The 15,955-nt window shown below is 45.7% G+C and overlaps 1 protein-coding gene across 1 annotated transcript; it reads right to left on the reverse strand.

The window, feature by feature from the left end:
* Positions 1–3,037: 3,037 nt before the first annotated feature.
* Positions 3,038–14,700, reverse strand: LOC128596909 (Fc receptor-like protein 2). The gene is made up of 8 exons (XM_053606752.1): positions 14,576–14,700; positions 13,568–13,588; positions 10,791–11,057; positions 10,284–10,565; positions 8,815–9,099; positions 8,128–8,406; positions 4,971–5,291; positions 3,038–3,826 (listed from the first exon to the last, which is right to left on the reverse strand). Exons 1-8 carry the CDS (start codon positions 14,604–14,606, stop codon positions 3,804–3,806), a joined length of 1,509 nt encoding a protein of 502 aa, XP_053462727.1. The 5' UTR covers positions 14,607–14,700; the 3' UTR covers positions 3,038–3,803.
* Between the last annotated feature and the right edge of the window lie 1,255 nt (positions 14,701–15,955).

Here is a 15,955-nt window from a genome sequence, read left to right on the forward strand (position 1 = left end):
CATGGGCATCACAGCTCACAGCAACCTCAAACTCTTGGGCTTCAGTTATTCTCTTGCCTTAGCCGCCCACGTAGCCGGGACTACAGGCGCGCACCATAACACCCAGATAGTTTTAGAGATAGTCTCACTCTTGCTCATGCTGGTCTTGCACTCCAGAGCTCAAGCTATCCACCTGCCTTGACACCCCCTCCACCCCCATCCCTGCAGAGTGCTAGGATTATAGGCATGAGCCACTGTGTCTGGCCTGTTGAATGGATGATTTTCTAGGAAAATATAAATCATTATATTTTATGTGAGACAAGAGAGTTAAATAAATAGAATGATAGTCATGAACAAAATTCAGAACCTTATTAGGGAGTCATACCTCCAAATATTTCAGGTCAGATGATTTTACACTAATTTTTTTAATCTTCAAGAGAAAAATAAGATTTGGTAGTATTTTAATTTTTTTGAGCATCAAGAAAGAAACCTCCAAAAGAATAAAAAACCAACATGGCATCATTGATATCAAAGCTTTTCAAAGAAAGAATAAAAGGCCCCAGACAATTACATCAGCGGTGCATGTTACAAGGGTATATGTGAAACTTGGTAAACAGTCTGTGAAGCTAGTGAATGATGCCCCATGAATATATCAATGTACACAGCTATGATTTAATTTAAAAAAAAAGGCCCCAGACAAATCTTTATTATGAAAATCTATGCAAAGGTTTTGCATAAGGTATTATCAAATAAGGTTTAGGCAGGATATTAATATAGATCACAACCAGGTAGGGTTGCAAAAATTATTCAATATTAGGAGGTTTTGTTATAATTCATCATGTTAAGTTAAAAAGGAATAAAAATGACACCAGGAAGATGCTTTAAAAATTCAGCATCTACTTCTGCTTAAATAGCAAGTAAAATTCTTATTAATTTTAGATAGTAGATAATATCTTCATATTATAAATATATAACTTAAATTAAAATTCGGCTGTAGGAGATTGAGCACCAGGCTTATAGGAATGGTCACCCATTCTTGAGGGAGGCTCTGGGAATAGGACAATCTCCTGGCTGGCATGGAGATGTTTTGCAGCCCCCTGACAAGCCTCAAGCAACTTAGAGCTCTAACAAAATAAGATTGGTTGCTCGTTAGTAAGCAGGTGTTGGACTTTGAACATTTGTGGTGCATCAGGGTGGGAGTCGAGACCATGGGGAAAAAGCACATAGAGATCCTTAAACATGAAGTCCTTGTTAGTGGGCCCTCCCCGCCCCCCACATCTGTTGTATATTGTTTCAATAAAAGGCCATGGCAGAAGTTACTTGAAGCTCTCCTGAACCTATGGAGAGCCTCACCTTTTGGAAGCTTGTACTTTCAGTACATGTACCTGCTGTTTCCAGCATGTGGTGCCGGCAACCATAGTGGCACCAACACTCAGCATCTTGGTTAATAGTGAAACTCATCCATTAAATTTGGATGATCCTGAGCAAGACTCACAATCCTTTAACATTGTTCTAGAAAGTCTAGCCAAAGCATTAAAGAAGAGAAAGAAGCACATACTCTAAATATTTGTTGAAGGAAATAGAATTATTTTATCTGTAGATGTGACTGTATACCTATAAACCCTAAGGAAATTAACTGAAAATGTTGGAAATAATTAAGAACTCTGTGAAATACCGGGATATAAAATCAATTGGTAAAACCTAGTATTTATCCTGTGTACTGAAATATTGGGGGAAAAATAATGGAATAACAACTCTATTCAACAGTTTCAATAGGAGGAAAAGTCTAAAAATAAAATTAAAGACAAATGTATAGAATTTATAGGAGAAAAATTTATAACTTCTGAGAGATACAAAACAAGACAAAATAGACAGTATATATTGACCTTGCACTGGAGGACTGCACTGTGTAAAAATGTCAATGTCTTCTGAAACTAATCTGTGATAGAACCACAGTAAAATTCCAATTAAAATACCAAAAATTGCTTTTGAAGCTTTGCTAACAATATAAAGAACTAACATGTAAAATCAAGCACATAGTATGTGTTCAATAAGTTATATATCTTTCAATATAAATATCTAATATATATTCTACTTCTCCCCCTATCATCCACATTCAAAAATTGTTCTTGATTTCTAAAAGAAACCACTCACTCACATATTTTTCAAGGGTTAGGCATTATAAAAGTAAACTTTGAAGTTTGGGATGGTTCTTGGGGTGGGTTACATCATGGCACATGTGACTTCTTCCTTCCCTTAGGTTTGCATTCCTCAAACCAGAAAAGGCCTTTTTGAATCAGTATTTGCCTTCTTTAGAGGACAGCTTAAGTTAAAAAATATATATATATACATATGTAGGCACTGTGGCTCATGCCTGCAATCCCAGCACTTTGGGAGTCTAAGGCAGGAGGATCACTTGTGGCCAGGAGGTGTGTGCCTGTAGTCCCAGCTCCTAGGGAATAGGAGGGAAGCTGAGAAGCTGAGTGGCAGGATCACTCAAACCCATCCTGGAGGACAGAGTAACATTCTGTCACACAAAAACGTTAAAAACATTAATATAGGTATACATATACATACATACGGACATGTACTCATGCATATATTTTTCTGCATCTATGGAATGTCTGTTAACGTTTTTAAATTAATAAATTTAATAACACGGGTGGCGGCTGTGGCTCAGTCGGTAAGGCGCCGGCCCCACATACCGAGGGTGGCGGGTTCAAACCCGGCCCCGGCTGAACTGCAACCAAAAATAGCTGGGCATGGTGGCGGGCTCCTGTCATCCCAGCTACTCGGGAGGCTGAGGCAAGAGAATCGCTTAAGCCTAGGAGTTGGAAGTTGCTGTGAGCTGTGTGATGCCATGGCACTCTACCCGAAGGGCATAAAGTGACACTCTGTCTCTACAAAAAAAAAAAATAAATAAATTTAATAACACTATAAGATAATATACAGTTTACTCTATAATAAATTCAAATATATATTCATTCAGTGATTCATTGATAATATATCTTATTTTATTAAAGAATATATAGCTGAAGAAGTGTATCTCATGATCATAGAGAGTGGATTGGTGGTTACCAGAGGCTGAAAAGGAGAAGGGGAAAATGAAGGGGGAAAAAATGTATTTATTACCACTGAAGTGTACACACAAAAACGGTAAGATGGTAAATTATATATGTCTGTTTTACTTCAATAAAAATAAATTTAAAAAAGAATATGTAAATGTTGTTACTTTTATTCCCTTATATAACTTTTCCAAAGTATCAGAATATTAACAAGAGTCACTTACTAGAATTTTGGCTGATTTTTGTTTTCTTTTTTGTCTCTTTTTCTAATGTGTTTTGCATTTGTAATTTAGCAAAATACTGTATTTTCAAAAGAAATTTTTCAAAAGTGACTTTTTCCCCAAGTCCCTTAGAAATCAAAGTAAACACTCAATGTTCTTTAATTTTGTCTGTTGTATATGTCCATGTTTCGACCAGATGTAGAGCTCACATCAGTTTATTCCTCATTTGTCCCCCAGATGCTGGGGGATACTTTAACTAAGATCCCCAGGACAACAGTTCTAAGAGAGATTAGAAGAGCCAAGGTCCTGGCCACAATGCCAAGGTGGGGGACAGTCTCACCAACTGGCTTCTTTGGGAAGTGTTTTTCCTGTAACGCAGGCAGATTGAGATGTGAGCTCAGGAGAGAGAGAGTCCTGCTCAGGGGATGAGGAGCTGCAGGTAAAGTATCAAAGTCCCTCCTCAGTTGTGGGACCATCCAGGCCTGTGAGACCAAAAGGGGGAAAATAGGAGGTCTGCTGCTCTCCCGTCTTCAGATCTTCAAAAACTACTAAGTGAGGATGCTGCAGAGAAAAAGGGAAAAAAGCGGTAAGGAGGGGATGACCCAGGAAAGAACTGTCCACACAAATGCCTGGCATCTCCCAGAAGAGAGGCTCAGTGAAGGGGAGGCCATCGGAGCCTCACAGCTTCTCCTTTCATCTAGACCATCCAAAATCAGCCCCAGAGACTTCTCCCTAGACTCTGCTCCTCACACAAGGTCCCTGCAAATGTGCTGTCTGGTCTTGTTTTGACTCTGTGAGGAAGCTGGACCAGATGTCACCCCACTTTTCTGATAAAGAGAGTGAGCTTCAGAGAAGTTTGCTGGGCCCTCAGCCGGTGAGTGGGGAAGCTCTGCCCAGTGGCTCCAAATCCTGGATTTTTCCAACGCCCAAGTCTGAGTTATGTCCAAGTCTGAATTACGTCCCTGAGCAAGTTGCAGCCTTTTGTCCTGAAGACTTTTCTCCTACAGAACCTCTCTCAGAGGGGCTGTTCTGGTGCTCCTGCCCAAGGCATTGGAGGCCTCTGTGGTAGGCCAGGGCTGGGCTGGGCCTATAGAGGACAGTCTCACTGGTGTCTACTCCACTTATAGGCTCTACAGAAGCTTTGAAAACTGTAGTGGTTCTCAAATTCCTTTATTTTACCTCAACCCTCAGGGAGCCTTGTCCGTTATAGTTTGGGGCCTGTTTCCTTGACAGACCCAGCATCTTTCCAATGCCCCCACCCCGCATTAGAGTCCAGGGCTTCATTCTGATGAACAGAATTGTTGAAGGGAGCGAGTGAAGGAGAGCTGAACAGATTACAGAGCAATGTAAGCAGTATGACCTTGATTAAAATTGCTCTCATTGTATAATCCTGTGGCTTTGCAATTATTTTCCTGGTTTTACACTTCATCCCACAGCCATTAAAATACTAATGTTTTGCCTTTTAAGATGGCAGATAAGGACTAATAATATGAGCACAGAGGAGAGTCCTTTCTGACTCGGGACAGACCTAATGTGCAGTAACGGGGTCACCCTGATCACGATCTCAGGCAGAATGCGGAGTGGGGCTGAAGGGAGCAGGGCGCTGGCAAGGAAGCAGTCAGGAGGGTTGGAGGCGGCAGCCCGAGGAAGGGCCTTGGAGCGGGTTCAGCCCACAGGGTCCACGCCAGGTGCTGCGGTCACCCACCTTCACACACTGCGCCTGCGTCCTCATCATGCCCGCAGTCGAAGGGCTCAACCTGCTCGCATTCGGCCAGGGCTGCTTCCGTCCCGTTGCACAGGGCGACCTGAATGAGCACAGGCTGTGCCTCCTCTGCCACTGGTGGATACAACATGGCCGCAGGCGTGTGCTTGGGTGCTCCACAGCCCAGCTCCCGGCACACCACGGCCACGTCCTTTATGTCCCAGCCGTCATCACACACGGTGCCCCAGCGACCTTTTTGTTCTACCTCCACCCTTCCTTCACAGGGGTGGGGACCATTCGTCAAGCGAACTTTGGGTGGCGTCTCTGCAAACCAAGGAGGGACGGCAGGTTCAGGAATGTACTGTCCAGGCAGTCCCCAGGGTTAGTTAGCAGAGGCTGTTGATGGAGGCTGAGGCTTTGGGGACTTGCTAAGGCTCTGGCTCTGGCTATTTGGTCACCACCTCCCATACACGACCCGCCCAACCAATGGCCCTCGCTCGGGGCACCTGAGAAAGAGCTCTGGTTTTCCTCTGAAGATAAAAGGGGCATGGAGACGTGGAGACTTGGAGACTTAAGGTATGATTCACATGAGTTCAACAAAAGCTCAGAAACCAGAGAAGGGAAGAATTAGACCTTTCCTAGAGATGGAGACTGGAGAGGCGGGAGGATTGCCTGAACCCAAGTGCGGCAAGCTGCAGTGAGCTACTATGGCATCACCGCAGTCCAGACTGGGGGCTCCAGAGTAGACAGAATAAGACTCTGTCAGCAGGAGGAGGAGGGGGAGAGGGAGGGGGGGAGGAGGAGGAGGAGAGAAGGAGACCCAGAAATTATTTTAAAAAATATAAAAAATCTATTTATAATTGTCAATGCCAGATTTTAAAAGAAATGAAAGCCTATATTTCACATACTTCAAATGTTAGACAAGTGAAAATGTTATGCATCAAAACTTTTAAGAATGAGGTAAAAATGGTACTTAAAAACATACCATTTCAAACGCATTTATTAGAAAACAAAGATGAAAAATGATAAGCATTGTTGTGAATAAATTAAAGAAAGAACAATAAAAAATAAACTTAAAATAAATGGAGGGAAGGATACCTTGAAACTAAAGGAGAGGCCGGGTCCAGTGACTCATGCCTGTAATCTTAGCATTCTGGAGGCCAAGGCAGGTGGATTGCCTAAGCTCAGGAGTTGGGAGATCAGCCTGAGCAAGAGTGAGAAACCCATCTCTACTAATAGAAAAACTAGCTGGGCGCTGTGGCGGAGGCCTGTAGTCTCAGCTACTCAGGAGGTTGAGGTGAGAGAATTACTTGAGTGCAGGAATTTGAGGTTGCTGTGAACTATGACACCATGGCACGCTACCCAGGGTGACAGAGTAAGACTCTGTCTCAAAAAAAAAAAAAAAAAAGAAAGAAAGAAAATAAAAGAGAAATGAATGATTAGAAAACAAAAACAAAGTACATTTGAATATAAAAATAATAAAAATAAATATGGATCTTTGAAAAGAGCAATACAACAGAAACCTCTGGTAAATGTGATAAGAAAAAAGAGACCTCTGCTCAGCACCTGCAGCAAGCACACTGGTTATGGTGCTGGCCACATACACTGAGGTTGGTGGGTTCAAACCTGGCTGGGCCAGGTTCAAACAATAACAAAAATAATAATAACAACAACAAAAAAAACATAGCCGAGCCTTGTGGCAGGCGCCTGTAGTCCCAGTTACTTGGGAGGCTGAGGCAAGAGGATCACTTGAGCCCAAGAGTTTGAGGTTGCTATGAGCTGTGATGCCACAGCACTCTACTGAGGGTGAGAAAGTAAGACTCTATCTCAAAAGAAAAAAAAAAGAAAGAAAGAAAGAAAAAAGAGACCACACAAAGAAACAAATTACAAATGAAAAGAACATAATCACCTAATGTGAACGTGCGCATTGTGAGGGTGTATAACACGCCCCCTGGGTGAGGGGCTCTTCTACAAATGGAACTTTACAAGTGAGAACAAGGTAACCTAAATGTTGTACCGTCATATTAATTTGAATTTGAATAAAGTTTTTAAAAAGAAAAGAATATAATCACCAATATGAAGGCTGTGTTAAAATTAGATTAAATAATACAAGCAACATTATGTGATAAACTTGAAAATCTAGACAAAATGACCAACTTTTTGAGTAAAACCATCCAAATTGTGTTTTAAAAGGTTGGAAAATTTGAGAAGACTAATAAAAAAGATTTGACAATAAAGGGGAAAGTATACCAGGCTCAGAAAGTTGTTTAGGCTAATTCCACAGACTAGTAGCAAATAATTCTAATATTGTTTTAAATTTCTGCAGAAATTATGGAAAACTTTGAAAACCATTCTTTTAGGGTTAATCTATTCCTGAAATCAAAAGTAGATGAGTATAGTTCAGAAAAGAAAACTCACTTATAAATAGGATGCAAAAATTTGAAATAAAATATTAGCAAGTTATATACTGTAACTATGATGACTAAGAAAAGTTTATAGGGAGAACTTAGTGATTGTGCCATATTAAAAAATCTGTCATTGTAATTCTGTGTAGTAATAGATTAAAGGAAAAAAACTTATCATCATCATGATATATTTACATGGTGGCAAAAAGCACAATTTCTGGATTCTAGCAGCCCTGACCCGAGTTCCATCTTTGTATCTATTTGTTGTGTGAGGTTGGCCAAGTTACTTAATCTAAATTCCATTTCCTCATTTGTAAAATGAGAATATGTATGGAAATTAAATGAGATAACCCTAATAAAAGTTTAAATCCCAGAATCTGGTTTGTTCATGGTTTTTCTACTTCCCTATGTATTTACAAGGGTTAGCTGTGTCCCAGCTCACGGCCAGCTTGGAGTGTACAAGATCTTTTCTCATTTTTCTCGGGGACGTCTTCCTCCCCTCTGCTGCCTCACCTACCCCAGCCAAACCGACATGACCCCAGGATAGTGCCTGACACCTAGCATCCATTTCAAGTGTCCATTATCATTTACAGGAGGGCTAAGCAGTGGGCCATGGATCTGGGAGAGCCTTGGAGAACTGGTGACCATGGAATAAAGTCTGAATCCCAGGGGACAGGAACATCCAATAGAAGGGAACCAAAAGCCATTGCTTGGTATACTTGGTCCTCTGGCAGGAGGCATCCTGCATGTACTACCTGTGACCTTGAGTGCCACCACCTTGCTGCGCTGGGGTCCCTGGCCATTGTCGGCATCACAGGAGTAGTTTCCAGAGTCCTTTACAGTCAAGGAGAGGAAGAAAGACGCTCCTCCTCCAGAGGGGGCTGAGGTGGTCCCCAGGGTGATGTTTTCATGATAAAACCTATAGAGTATGGGGGGAGAAGCTCTCTGCTCTTCACAGTGAAGCTCCACCACCTCCCCAGGGAGGGCCAGGGTGCTGGGAGCACGGAAGCGAAGGACAGGACGCAACACTGGAACTGAGACAGATGGAGGGTCGTGAGAGAGGCAGGTGTGGGCTTGTCACCCAGCTGCCCCCCTAAGGATGTCCTCACTGCGTAGCTCCCCTCCAGCCCCAGATTCTTTCCAGGAGTGGGCACTCCTGGTCTAACCCTGCAGCTGCTCCTGAGGGGCTCTGGGGGATAAAAAGGGGGGTCCTGGTGCTGCCGCTGGGCTCTGTGCTGGCCCCTGCCCCACTTCAGCCCCTCTGCCTCCACTGCACTGTGTCACCTCCACCCTTACCACTCTGCTCAAATGGCCTCTTACCCTCTTCACACCCTGTTCCCTGTTCCTTGTCACCTCCTTGGAATAGCCTCAGCCTTGCTGCCACTGGAGGCTGAGTCTGGCTGGGAGCCACTGGGCAGCTGATTTCAGAGAGTGGCACTTACTTCTCACGGTGACGTTCACTACCCCGCTCTGCACGGAGCCATAGCTGTTGTCAGCAGAGCAGTAGTATCCCCCCGCGTGGCTCTCCCTGACGACAGGGATCTCCAGCTCCGCCCTCTGGGAACGCTGAGTTTTCCTCCCCAGACTCTCCGTGTCCTCTCTGTGCCAGGAGAATGTGGTGTCCCCTGTGCCTTCAGCCACAGAGCAGACGAGGACCAGTGTCTCCCCTTCAATTGCCTGCCCCCCTGGGGGCTGGGTCTCCATGAGCACTCCAGACACAGGGATCCCTGCATGAACAGGAGGCAGGGGGTGAGGGCCTGGCGCAGAGAAGAGCAGGGCTGGGTGGAGGGCAGTGTCACCTACATGAGGGCAGATGGGGATGGTCCAACTCACTTACCCGAGTGCTTTCAGTGGCAACAGAGCAAGCTAAGGGACCCTGCACGGGGCCAGGCCGTGCTCCCTCCACATGTTTTCCCCTGCTCTAATGAGCACAGCTTACTGCGATCTCACCCTGCTCCTGATCTCCTGGGGCAGTGGGAATGGTGGCACAGCACAGGCTGGGAGGCTGGGTGCACCCCAATAAGAGCTCTGCTGCCCCTCACTCACCGCGTGACCTTAGGGGGCTATTTACTACCTCTGACCTTCAGTTTTCTCAAACACAAAATGGGAACCTGAAAGAGTTCTCACAAACCCTACAGGAGATGCAGGTATAAGGCATCTCACGCTGCAGACAGTGGAGCTCTGCAGGGAGTGGCTGAGACAGGAGGTGCAGCAGTGTGGTTAAAAGCGCCCACCCTGGAGTGAGAGTGAACAGGGTAAAACTTGGCTCTCCCTGCTGGTTTACCTCAGGCTCTGTGCTTTCACTTTCCTCATCTGTACAGTGGGGCTAATCGGGGTACCTACTTTATAGGTCCTATTCCCAGTAGGATTTCACAGCGTCTCTGTGAAGACTAATGTTAAACTGCTCTGGATAACCCCGGTATATGGGCACTTTTCATGTCTTCTCTCCAGATAGTTATGAACCTGAGAGGGGCTCTTTCAGGACTGGGCAGGCACAGCGATTTTTCAGGCCTGGCGTTTAGAAAGCCTTTTATAAGTGCCAGGATTGTTATTTTCATCTCTATTATCATTATGACTTCATTCCTTCATTGCCCTACTTAGCTAAACGTGCTCCCTGGATGGGGCAGGGGGCACTCCTTGCAAATGGAATCAGTGGCTTATTTACGCCTTGGTTCCCTGAGCAGACTCGGTGCTGGTTGCACAGTGAATGCTCTGGAGAGAGATTATTGCTATTGCTTTTCTGACAGAGAGAGCAAAGCTACTGGGAAATGATAACACTATAGAAAAGAGCCCAGATCAGTCACTGTAGCACCCCCAGGACACCCCCCTCTAGGGATAGCGAGTAGGGCAACCGGAGTCCCTCCCACCCCAGCCCTGGCGCCTGCCCACTGGCTCATGCCCACTGGCTCACTCTGCACGTGAATATAGGATTGAGGGCTCCGCCTGGAGACACTGTGGGATGCTGTCATGGCCTCACACCAGTAGTACCCCGAGTCTTCTGTCCATAGTGTTAAGCCCCAAAGCTCTGCTGAGCTCCAGCCTGACTCCAGGGTGTGGCCGTCTCTGAAGAAGGAATAGTGAAGCTGGGTCCTTGACCTCTCTGAAGGGAGGCGGGTGTCACAGGACAGGGTCACTGAGCTCCCTTCTGTGGGCTGGGAGGGTCTGGCTGTCAGCCTAGGTGTGGGAAACAGCTCTGGAGGGAAGAGTGGGACATAGCCCACTGTCAGTGAGGTGTGCACCTGTTGAGAAATGCCTCGTTTTCTTAGCTGAGATGGCAAGACACCCAGACTCACACTCAAGGACACACAGACCGCCACGACTGCTCCCTCCAGAGTGGTGTCCTCTGCCCATTGCCCTGGTCCTCCTGCACAGCCCCTGCTCCTTCCCGGTTACATCCATTTGCAGAGTGAGCCCTCACCTTGCACACTGAGCCACACAGATCGTGTTTCTTCTGTCACATCTACGAAGAGGAAATATTTCCTATCGGCCTTACAATAATAGGAGCCACTGTCACTGGGTCTGGCGTGCGAAATGGTGTAGCTTGAGGCACTGTGGTAAGTAGATATGCGAGACCCATCCTTGTAGTACATCAGTCTCCGTATGTCTTTATTTTCTTCCCCAGAGCACCGTATAACCACCTGGTCTCCTTCGTAGGCCGTGTGTGGCATGTCAATGCTCAGCCAGTCTGCAAAAGATGTAAAGACTCCTGTGGTGACAATGCTGTCCCCCTCCCTGTCATGGAAAGTTGTGTCTGTGAGAGCAGGAGAGAGTGCTCTGCACTCAAGGGCTGTGCCTCCACAGTTGCCCTGTGACCTACGTGTCCCGTTAGCTTCCCTGCACTGCAAAGGTGAGCCCTATTCACTTACTGACATTTTTGTCCCCAGATATCCTGCTAGTTTATGTCTGTTAACAAATTTTGATGCCGTTTTTTTCAGATGCCAACAATTTTCTGAACTAATGTGGATTTACAAAGATTCCACTTCCATGTCTTCATGTCCTGGTGCCCATGGGAGCCATGATTAACTTTTTCTGCATCTCTAGTTCCTGAGAGGTTGTGTCCTACGGTGCAATTTAAGGCCCTCCCTTTGTCACCTCCCTGGATGAAACAAACTGGACCATGAGACATCAGCTCTGAATCTGCCTCTCCAATATCTAGAGTTTCCCACTGGAAGGTTCTTTCCAGAGTCTCCTGGGAATCATTTTGAGCATGGGCCTGGGAGATCTCCATGAGAAAGAGTGTGGGCAGGTCTGCTGTTCAGGAAGACAGTGGCCATGGGAGAGCTAAGGAGCAACTTGGCATTTGGGATCTTCCCCAGCAGGGAAAGGAACACAGCAGCAGAGGGGCCACTGTGCAGAGCAAAGGACAACTAGCCGCTCACTGCAGACCTTCAGCCTGGGGCTTTGTGAGGAAATTTTCAGGTGTTAATTCAAGTTCAAATCTCAATTTGGAATCCAAGTATATTGAGCTGGATTGTAGGGAAAATGTTCGTTGGTCTGATAAAAAGTCTAATCCTGGGAGGTACCTGTGGTTCAAAGGAGTAGGGCGCCGGCCCCATATGCCGGAGGTGGTCGGAGGTGGTGGGTTCAAACCCAGCCCTGGCCAAAAACTGCAAAACAAACAGAAAAAAAGTCTAATCCCAATCCTGCAGCTTGGACTGCTGCCCCTCACTGTGCAGAAAAGCAGTGTCCAACATGGATGGACAGAAACAGGAGAGAGACAAGGCAGGAGGGTGTCATTCAGACTGTCTTCTTAGCTGTTCTTCTGGCCAGGAGATTGTGAACAAGAGGTAGCTCCCAAGATCCCACTCTCACAGGGTCTGTGTGCACAGTCCCCTAAGGGGTCCAGAAGGAAGCGGGGGGAGAAAGCACGCATGCGTGGAACATTTTCTCCCTTTTAAAATTTTCTGGTTTTGAAAAATATATATTTTCTGCTTTTATATGTATTTTACCATGTTTGCACTATTTTCAGGATAGGATCTATATCTATTATAACACATGTATAATGTATTAGAGTTACAAGCTCAAAATTTTTGTTCTCAACAGCACAAAAGTGATCAAATATGTTTAAAAACAACTTCTCTATCCCTTTTAGCTACTTTGAAAGTTCCACTAATAGAAGAGGCAGTGGGGGTGGGGGTGGGGGCACAGGACTGAGGAAGAGACAAGTGCTAAGCCCCCAGATGTTTTCTTCCTCCGTATGGAGACAGGGCAAGGTTTTCAGCGAAGACTAGAGAGATGCAATCAGCTTGCTTAAATAAATACTTGAGGAATAAGTTTGGTACTAAGGACAGGGTTAGAGACAGAGAAGAAATGCCATCACCAGGTTTTCCTGAGTATGGGACAAGTGTTTGATTCTAAGATCCTTGAGGATCTCTAAGCCTTTAGCTTTTGACATTTGCTTACAGATCCATTCTCTAGAAGAAGGTGCAATTGTGCATCTGCATACATTTTTATCCTCCTGTCAAGGAGCTCACTGGATCCCATGAATCTGCTGCAGATATCCCGACCAATTTAAAGACACCATTGCTTAAAATCACAAGCTAGGCGTACAAGCACCACCTCCCTGCCCATTACAGAATGAATGCATTCTCAAAGGCTTGACTAAAGAAGAAAATGTAACTTTCCTGTCACACATGAAGTCGAGCTTTTCTCTTTATTTCATGGTATTTGAATTCTCATGGAAGAAGAAAGACAGCTCAGTGCTGGATGGGGCACAGTCCAGGTAGAAGACACAGGTGTCCATGTTTTACACAGAGCACCATCTTAGCCCGCTGGCTCCTCTGTCATAAACATGTTTTCCACCCTGGCCTCCAGTGCTTCTGGGGGAGGGGGCTTTGCATATCAGCCACCAGAGCCTGGAGAATGTCTCCCAATAGCACAGTTTCCCCCTAGAGCTGTCCTCTCCTTTCCTGTCCCAGAGCTCAACAGCAAAGGGTCAGGCAGAGGCTTCATGCTCACCAAGCAGGGAGGTGGCCAAGCAGAGATGAATGTCATGCTGGAGCATCCCTGGCCAGCCAGGACCAGGGCGAGGTGAGCGAGGCATCAGACCTCAGCTCTCCCCATCTGGTCCTGGCCCAGATGGCGGCAGTCCTCAGCTAAGAGACTGGAACAGGCACCATCCCCTCTCCCACCCTACACCTGGCAGAGTGAGTGTGATTCCCAGAGATCCAAAGAGCAAAGAGAAGAGACACTCACCCGACTGGACGGGGGCAGGAGCTGTGAGGGAAAGAAGTCGGAGAGATTACCACAGGGCAGGGGCCCTCGCACATGTTACAGAAAGCTGCGACCCTCTGAGAACATTCCCCCAATTCTCTTTCCCCTTGTTCTTTTTGCCCCTTCCCCCGCCATCACTTTTTCTTTCCTTAGATCCTCCCTTCCTTATTCTATTTCTTTTTCGCTCCTTCTCTCCCTCTATGCTTCCTTCTTTCCCTCACTCACCAACAACACTCCTGTGAAACCCAGAATTCATGTGGTCACCCCAAACAGTTTATAAGCACAGGCCTGTCCATCACCAGGAGTTTGTTATTTGCAATTAAATTCTAAGAAATTTCATGATTTATTGCCTCCTGTCCTGCCTTTTCTTTTAAAGTTGTCCTGTTTTTTTTTTTTTTATTTTTTTGAGATAACTTATGTATCTAGGTCAACACGGAAACCTAAAGAAATGAGGCATCCTGTCATACCTCACTGACAGTTTTTGTCTTCTTTCCCTTTCTAGAACTAGCATTGTGTTTGGGTTCATATCAGAGAGTCACGCGTAACAGCAAAGCCATGATCTCAACTGTCGTTAGCAAGACTCAAAGCGTCCCCAAAATCTAAGTCTAGAGAGTTAGAGTGTCTTGGAGAGGGAGTGGGGATTGGGTGAAGTAAGATTTATGTGGGCTAGAAACAGAATACACCCTAACAGAAAATTTATTGGATGTCTTAATTTTAAGAAGTTTTCAATTTTGCCAGAGATCAAAGCAGAGATGGGTACTAGACAAAGAGATAAGTTGCCTGTATTTAAGGAAGCCATTCATAGTTCTTTATGTCTCCAGGGAGCCCTAACATGCTCACTACCATCTGCATTAGGAACTGAAGACTACCACCACTCATGCTAGCAGAGCCTAGCAGAGCGACGTGCACTCAGAGGGAACTTCTGGAATGCCCAGGCATTGGCGATTCTGTCCCAGCTTCACCCAAGTCCTGCTCCAGCATCCTACTCACCCAGGACCAGGAGCAGTGACCACAGCAGCATGAAGATGAAGGTTGTGGCAAGAAGTTCTCCCAACAGCAGTCAGATGCACTGTAGCTCAGGTCCTTAGGGCAGGGTCTACCTGCATGGAGTGTAGGCAGGAATTGGGTACTGTTTCAGCAGGGATTTTATAGAATAGAAAAAAGGAAGTGGGAAAGCTCTGTCTTTGCCAATCAGCATTGTCTCCACTCCCACCCCCGTGGGTGCTGATAAAAGTAAATTTCTTCTCCTTTACAGAGATACTCAGAAGTATGCATGCATTGATCAGAAATGCTCCTTAAATATCAGATGTCTTCATCCCATATCTAAGCTTTCTAACTCATTGTAACTTTGCAGAAAATGCTGACTTCTGTGCCTGCTAAAGTTCAAGTCACTTGCTTGGTCTCTTTCTTTCTTTCTTTCTTTCTTTCATTTTTTTTCAGAAACAGAGTCTTACTTTATCACCCTTGGTAGAGTGCCGTGGCATCACAGCTCACAGCAGCCTCCAACTCCTGGGCTTAGGCGATTCTCTTGCCTCAGCCTCCCAAGTAGCTGGGACTATAGGCACCTGCCACAATGCCTGGCTCTTTTTTGTTGCAGTTTGGCTGGGGCCATGTTTGAACCCACCACCCTTGGTATATGGGGCCGGCGTCCTACCCACTTAGCCACAGGCGCCGCCCCACTCAGTCTCTTTCAAAGAGAAATCTTCATTACCACTCAAGAGTCATGGTGTTTTATGACTTTTCCTATCACAATTCCTAATACTGTGACACCATGCCAATACTATCTGTGTCCATCTACCCAGCCCACATCAAAGGGCAAACTGACAATTGTTAGAAATGATAGAGAGATTAAGGAGCAATCTCTGTGGCACAGGGACCTAGGAAGATCCAAATCCCAGACCAACCCAAGTCATCTCTGCCCATGAGATCTAGTCAGATACAAGCAGAAAGAAAGAGGTAATATGAGCACACCCGGGTTACCTGAGGCTTTAGCCCCAAACTGCAGTGCAGTGGTTTGTAGGGCTTTACCACACATGGGAAAATTAGGTCCAAAGTTCAAGAATAAATTTTGGAAGAAAGCCCTTGTATCAGGCTGAAATAGGATCCACCCTGGTGGTTAAAAGAAGAGACTTTAATGGAGGAACCACGTAGAGAGATGTGGGTAGGGTTAAAGGGTATACTGAGGACAGGAAGCCACCCACAGACCAGCCTCAGTGGGAAGCTGCCATAACCCCCAAGTGCTGAAGGAGCACGGGAAGCAGGACTGTCACGAAAGCTTGGGGACAGTTGAGACAACAATGCTGGCAGGGTGTGGGCTGCTGAGGTGAGATTAAGGAGACACTGGGTCAGGCAAAACAGGATACCTTGATA

The sequence above is a fragment of the Nycticebus coucang genome, chromosome 10, assembly GCF_027406575.1.
Source record: "Nycticebus coucang isolate mNycCou1 chromosome 10, mNycCou1.pri, whole genome shotgun sequence".
In the NCBI taxonomy this organism is placed as follows: domain Eukaryota; kingdom Metazoa; phylum Chordata; class Mammalia; order Primates; family Lorisidae; genus Nycticebus; species Nycticebus coucang.

Excerpts from the sequence above, each read along its gene's own strand:
- LOC128596909 (XM_053606752.1), bottom strand. The coding sequence starts at position 14,606 with ATGCTGCTGTGGTCACTGCTCCTGGTCCTGG. Across the intron at positions 10,566-10,790 it reads TGTGTGGCTCAGTGTGCAAG|AGCTGTTTCCCACACCTAGG; the intron begins GTGAGGGCTCAC and ends TCTTCCCTCCAG. Across the intron at positions 9,100-10,283 it reads ATCCTATATTCACGTGCAGA|GGATCCCTGTGTCTGGAGTG; the intron begins GTGAGCCAGTGG and ends CTGTTCATGCAG.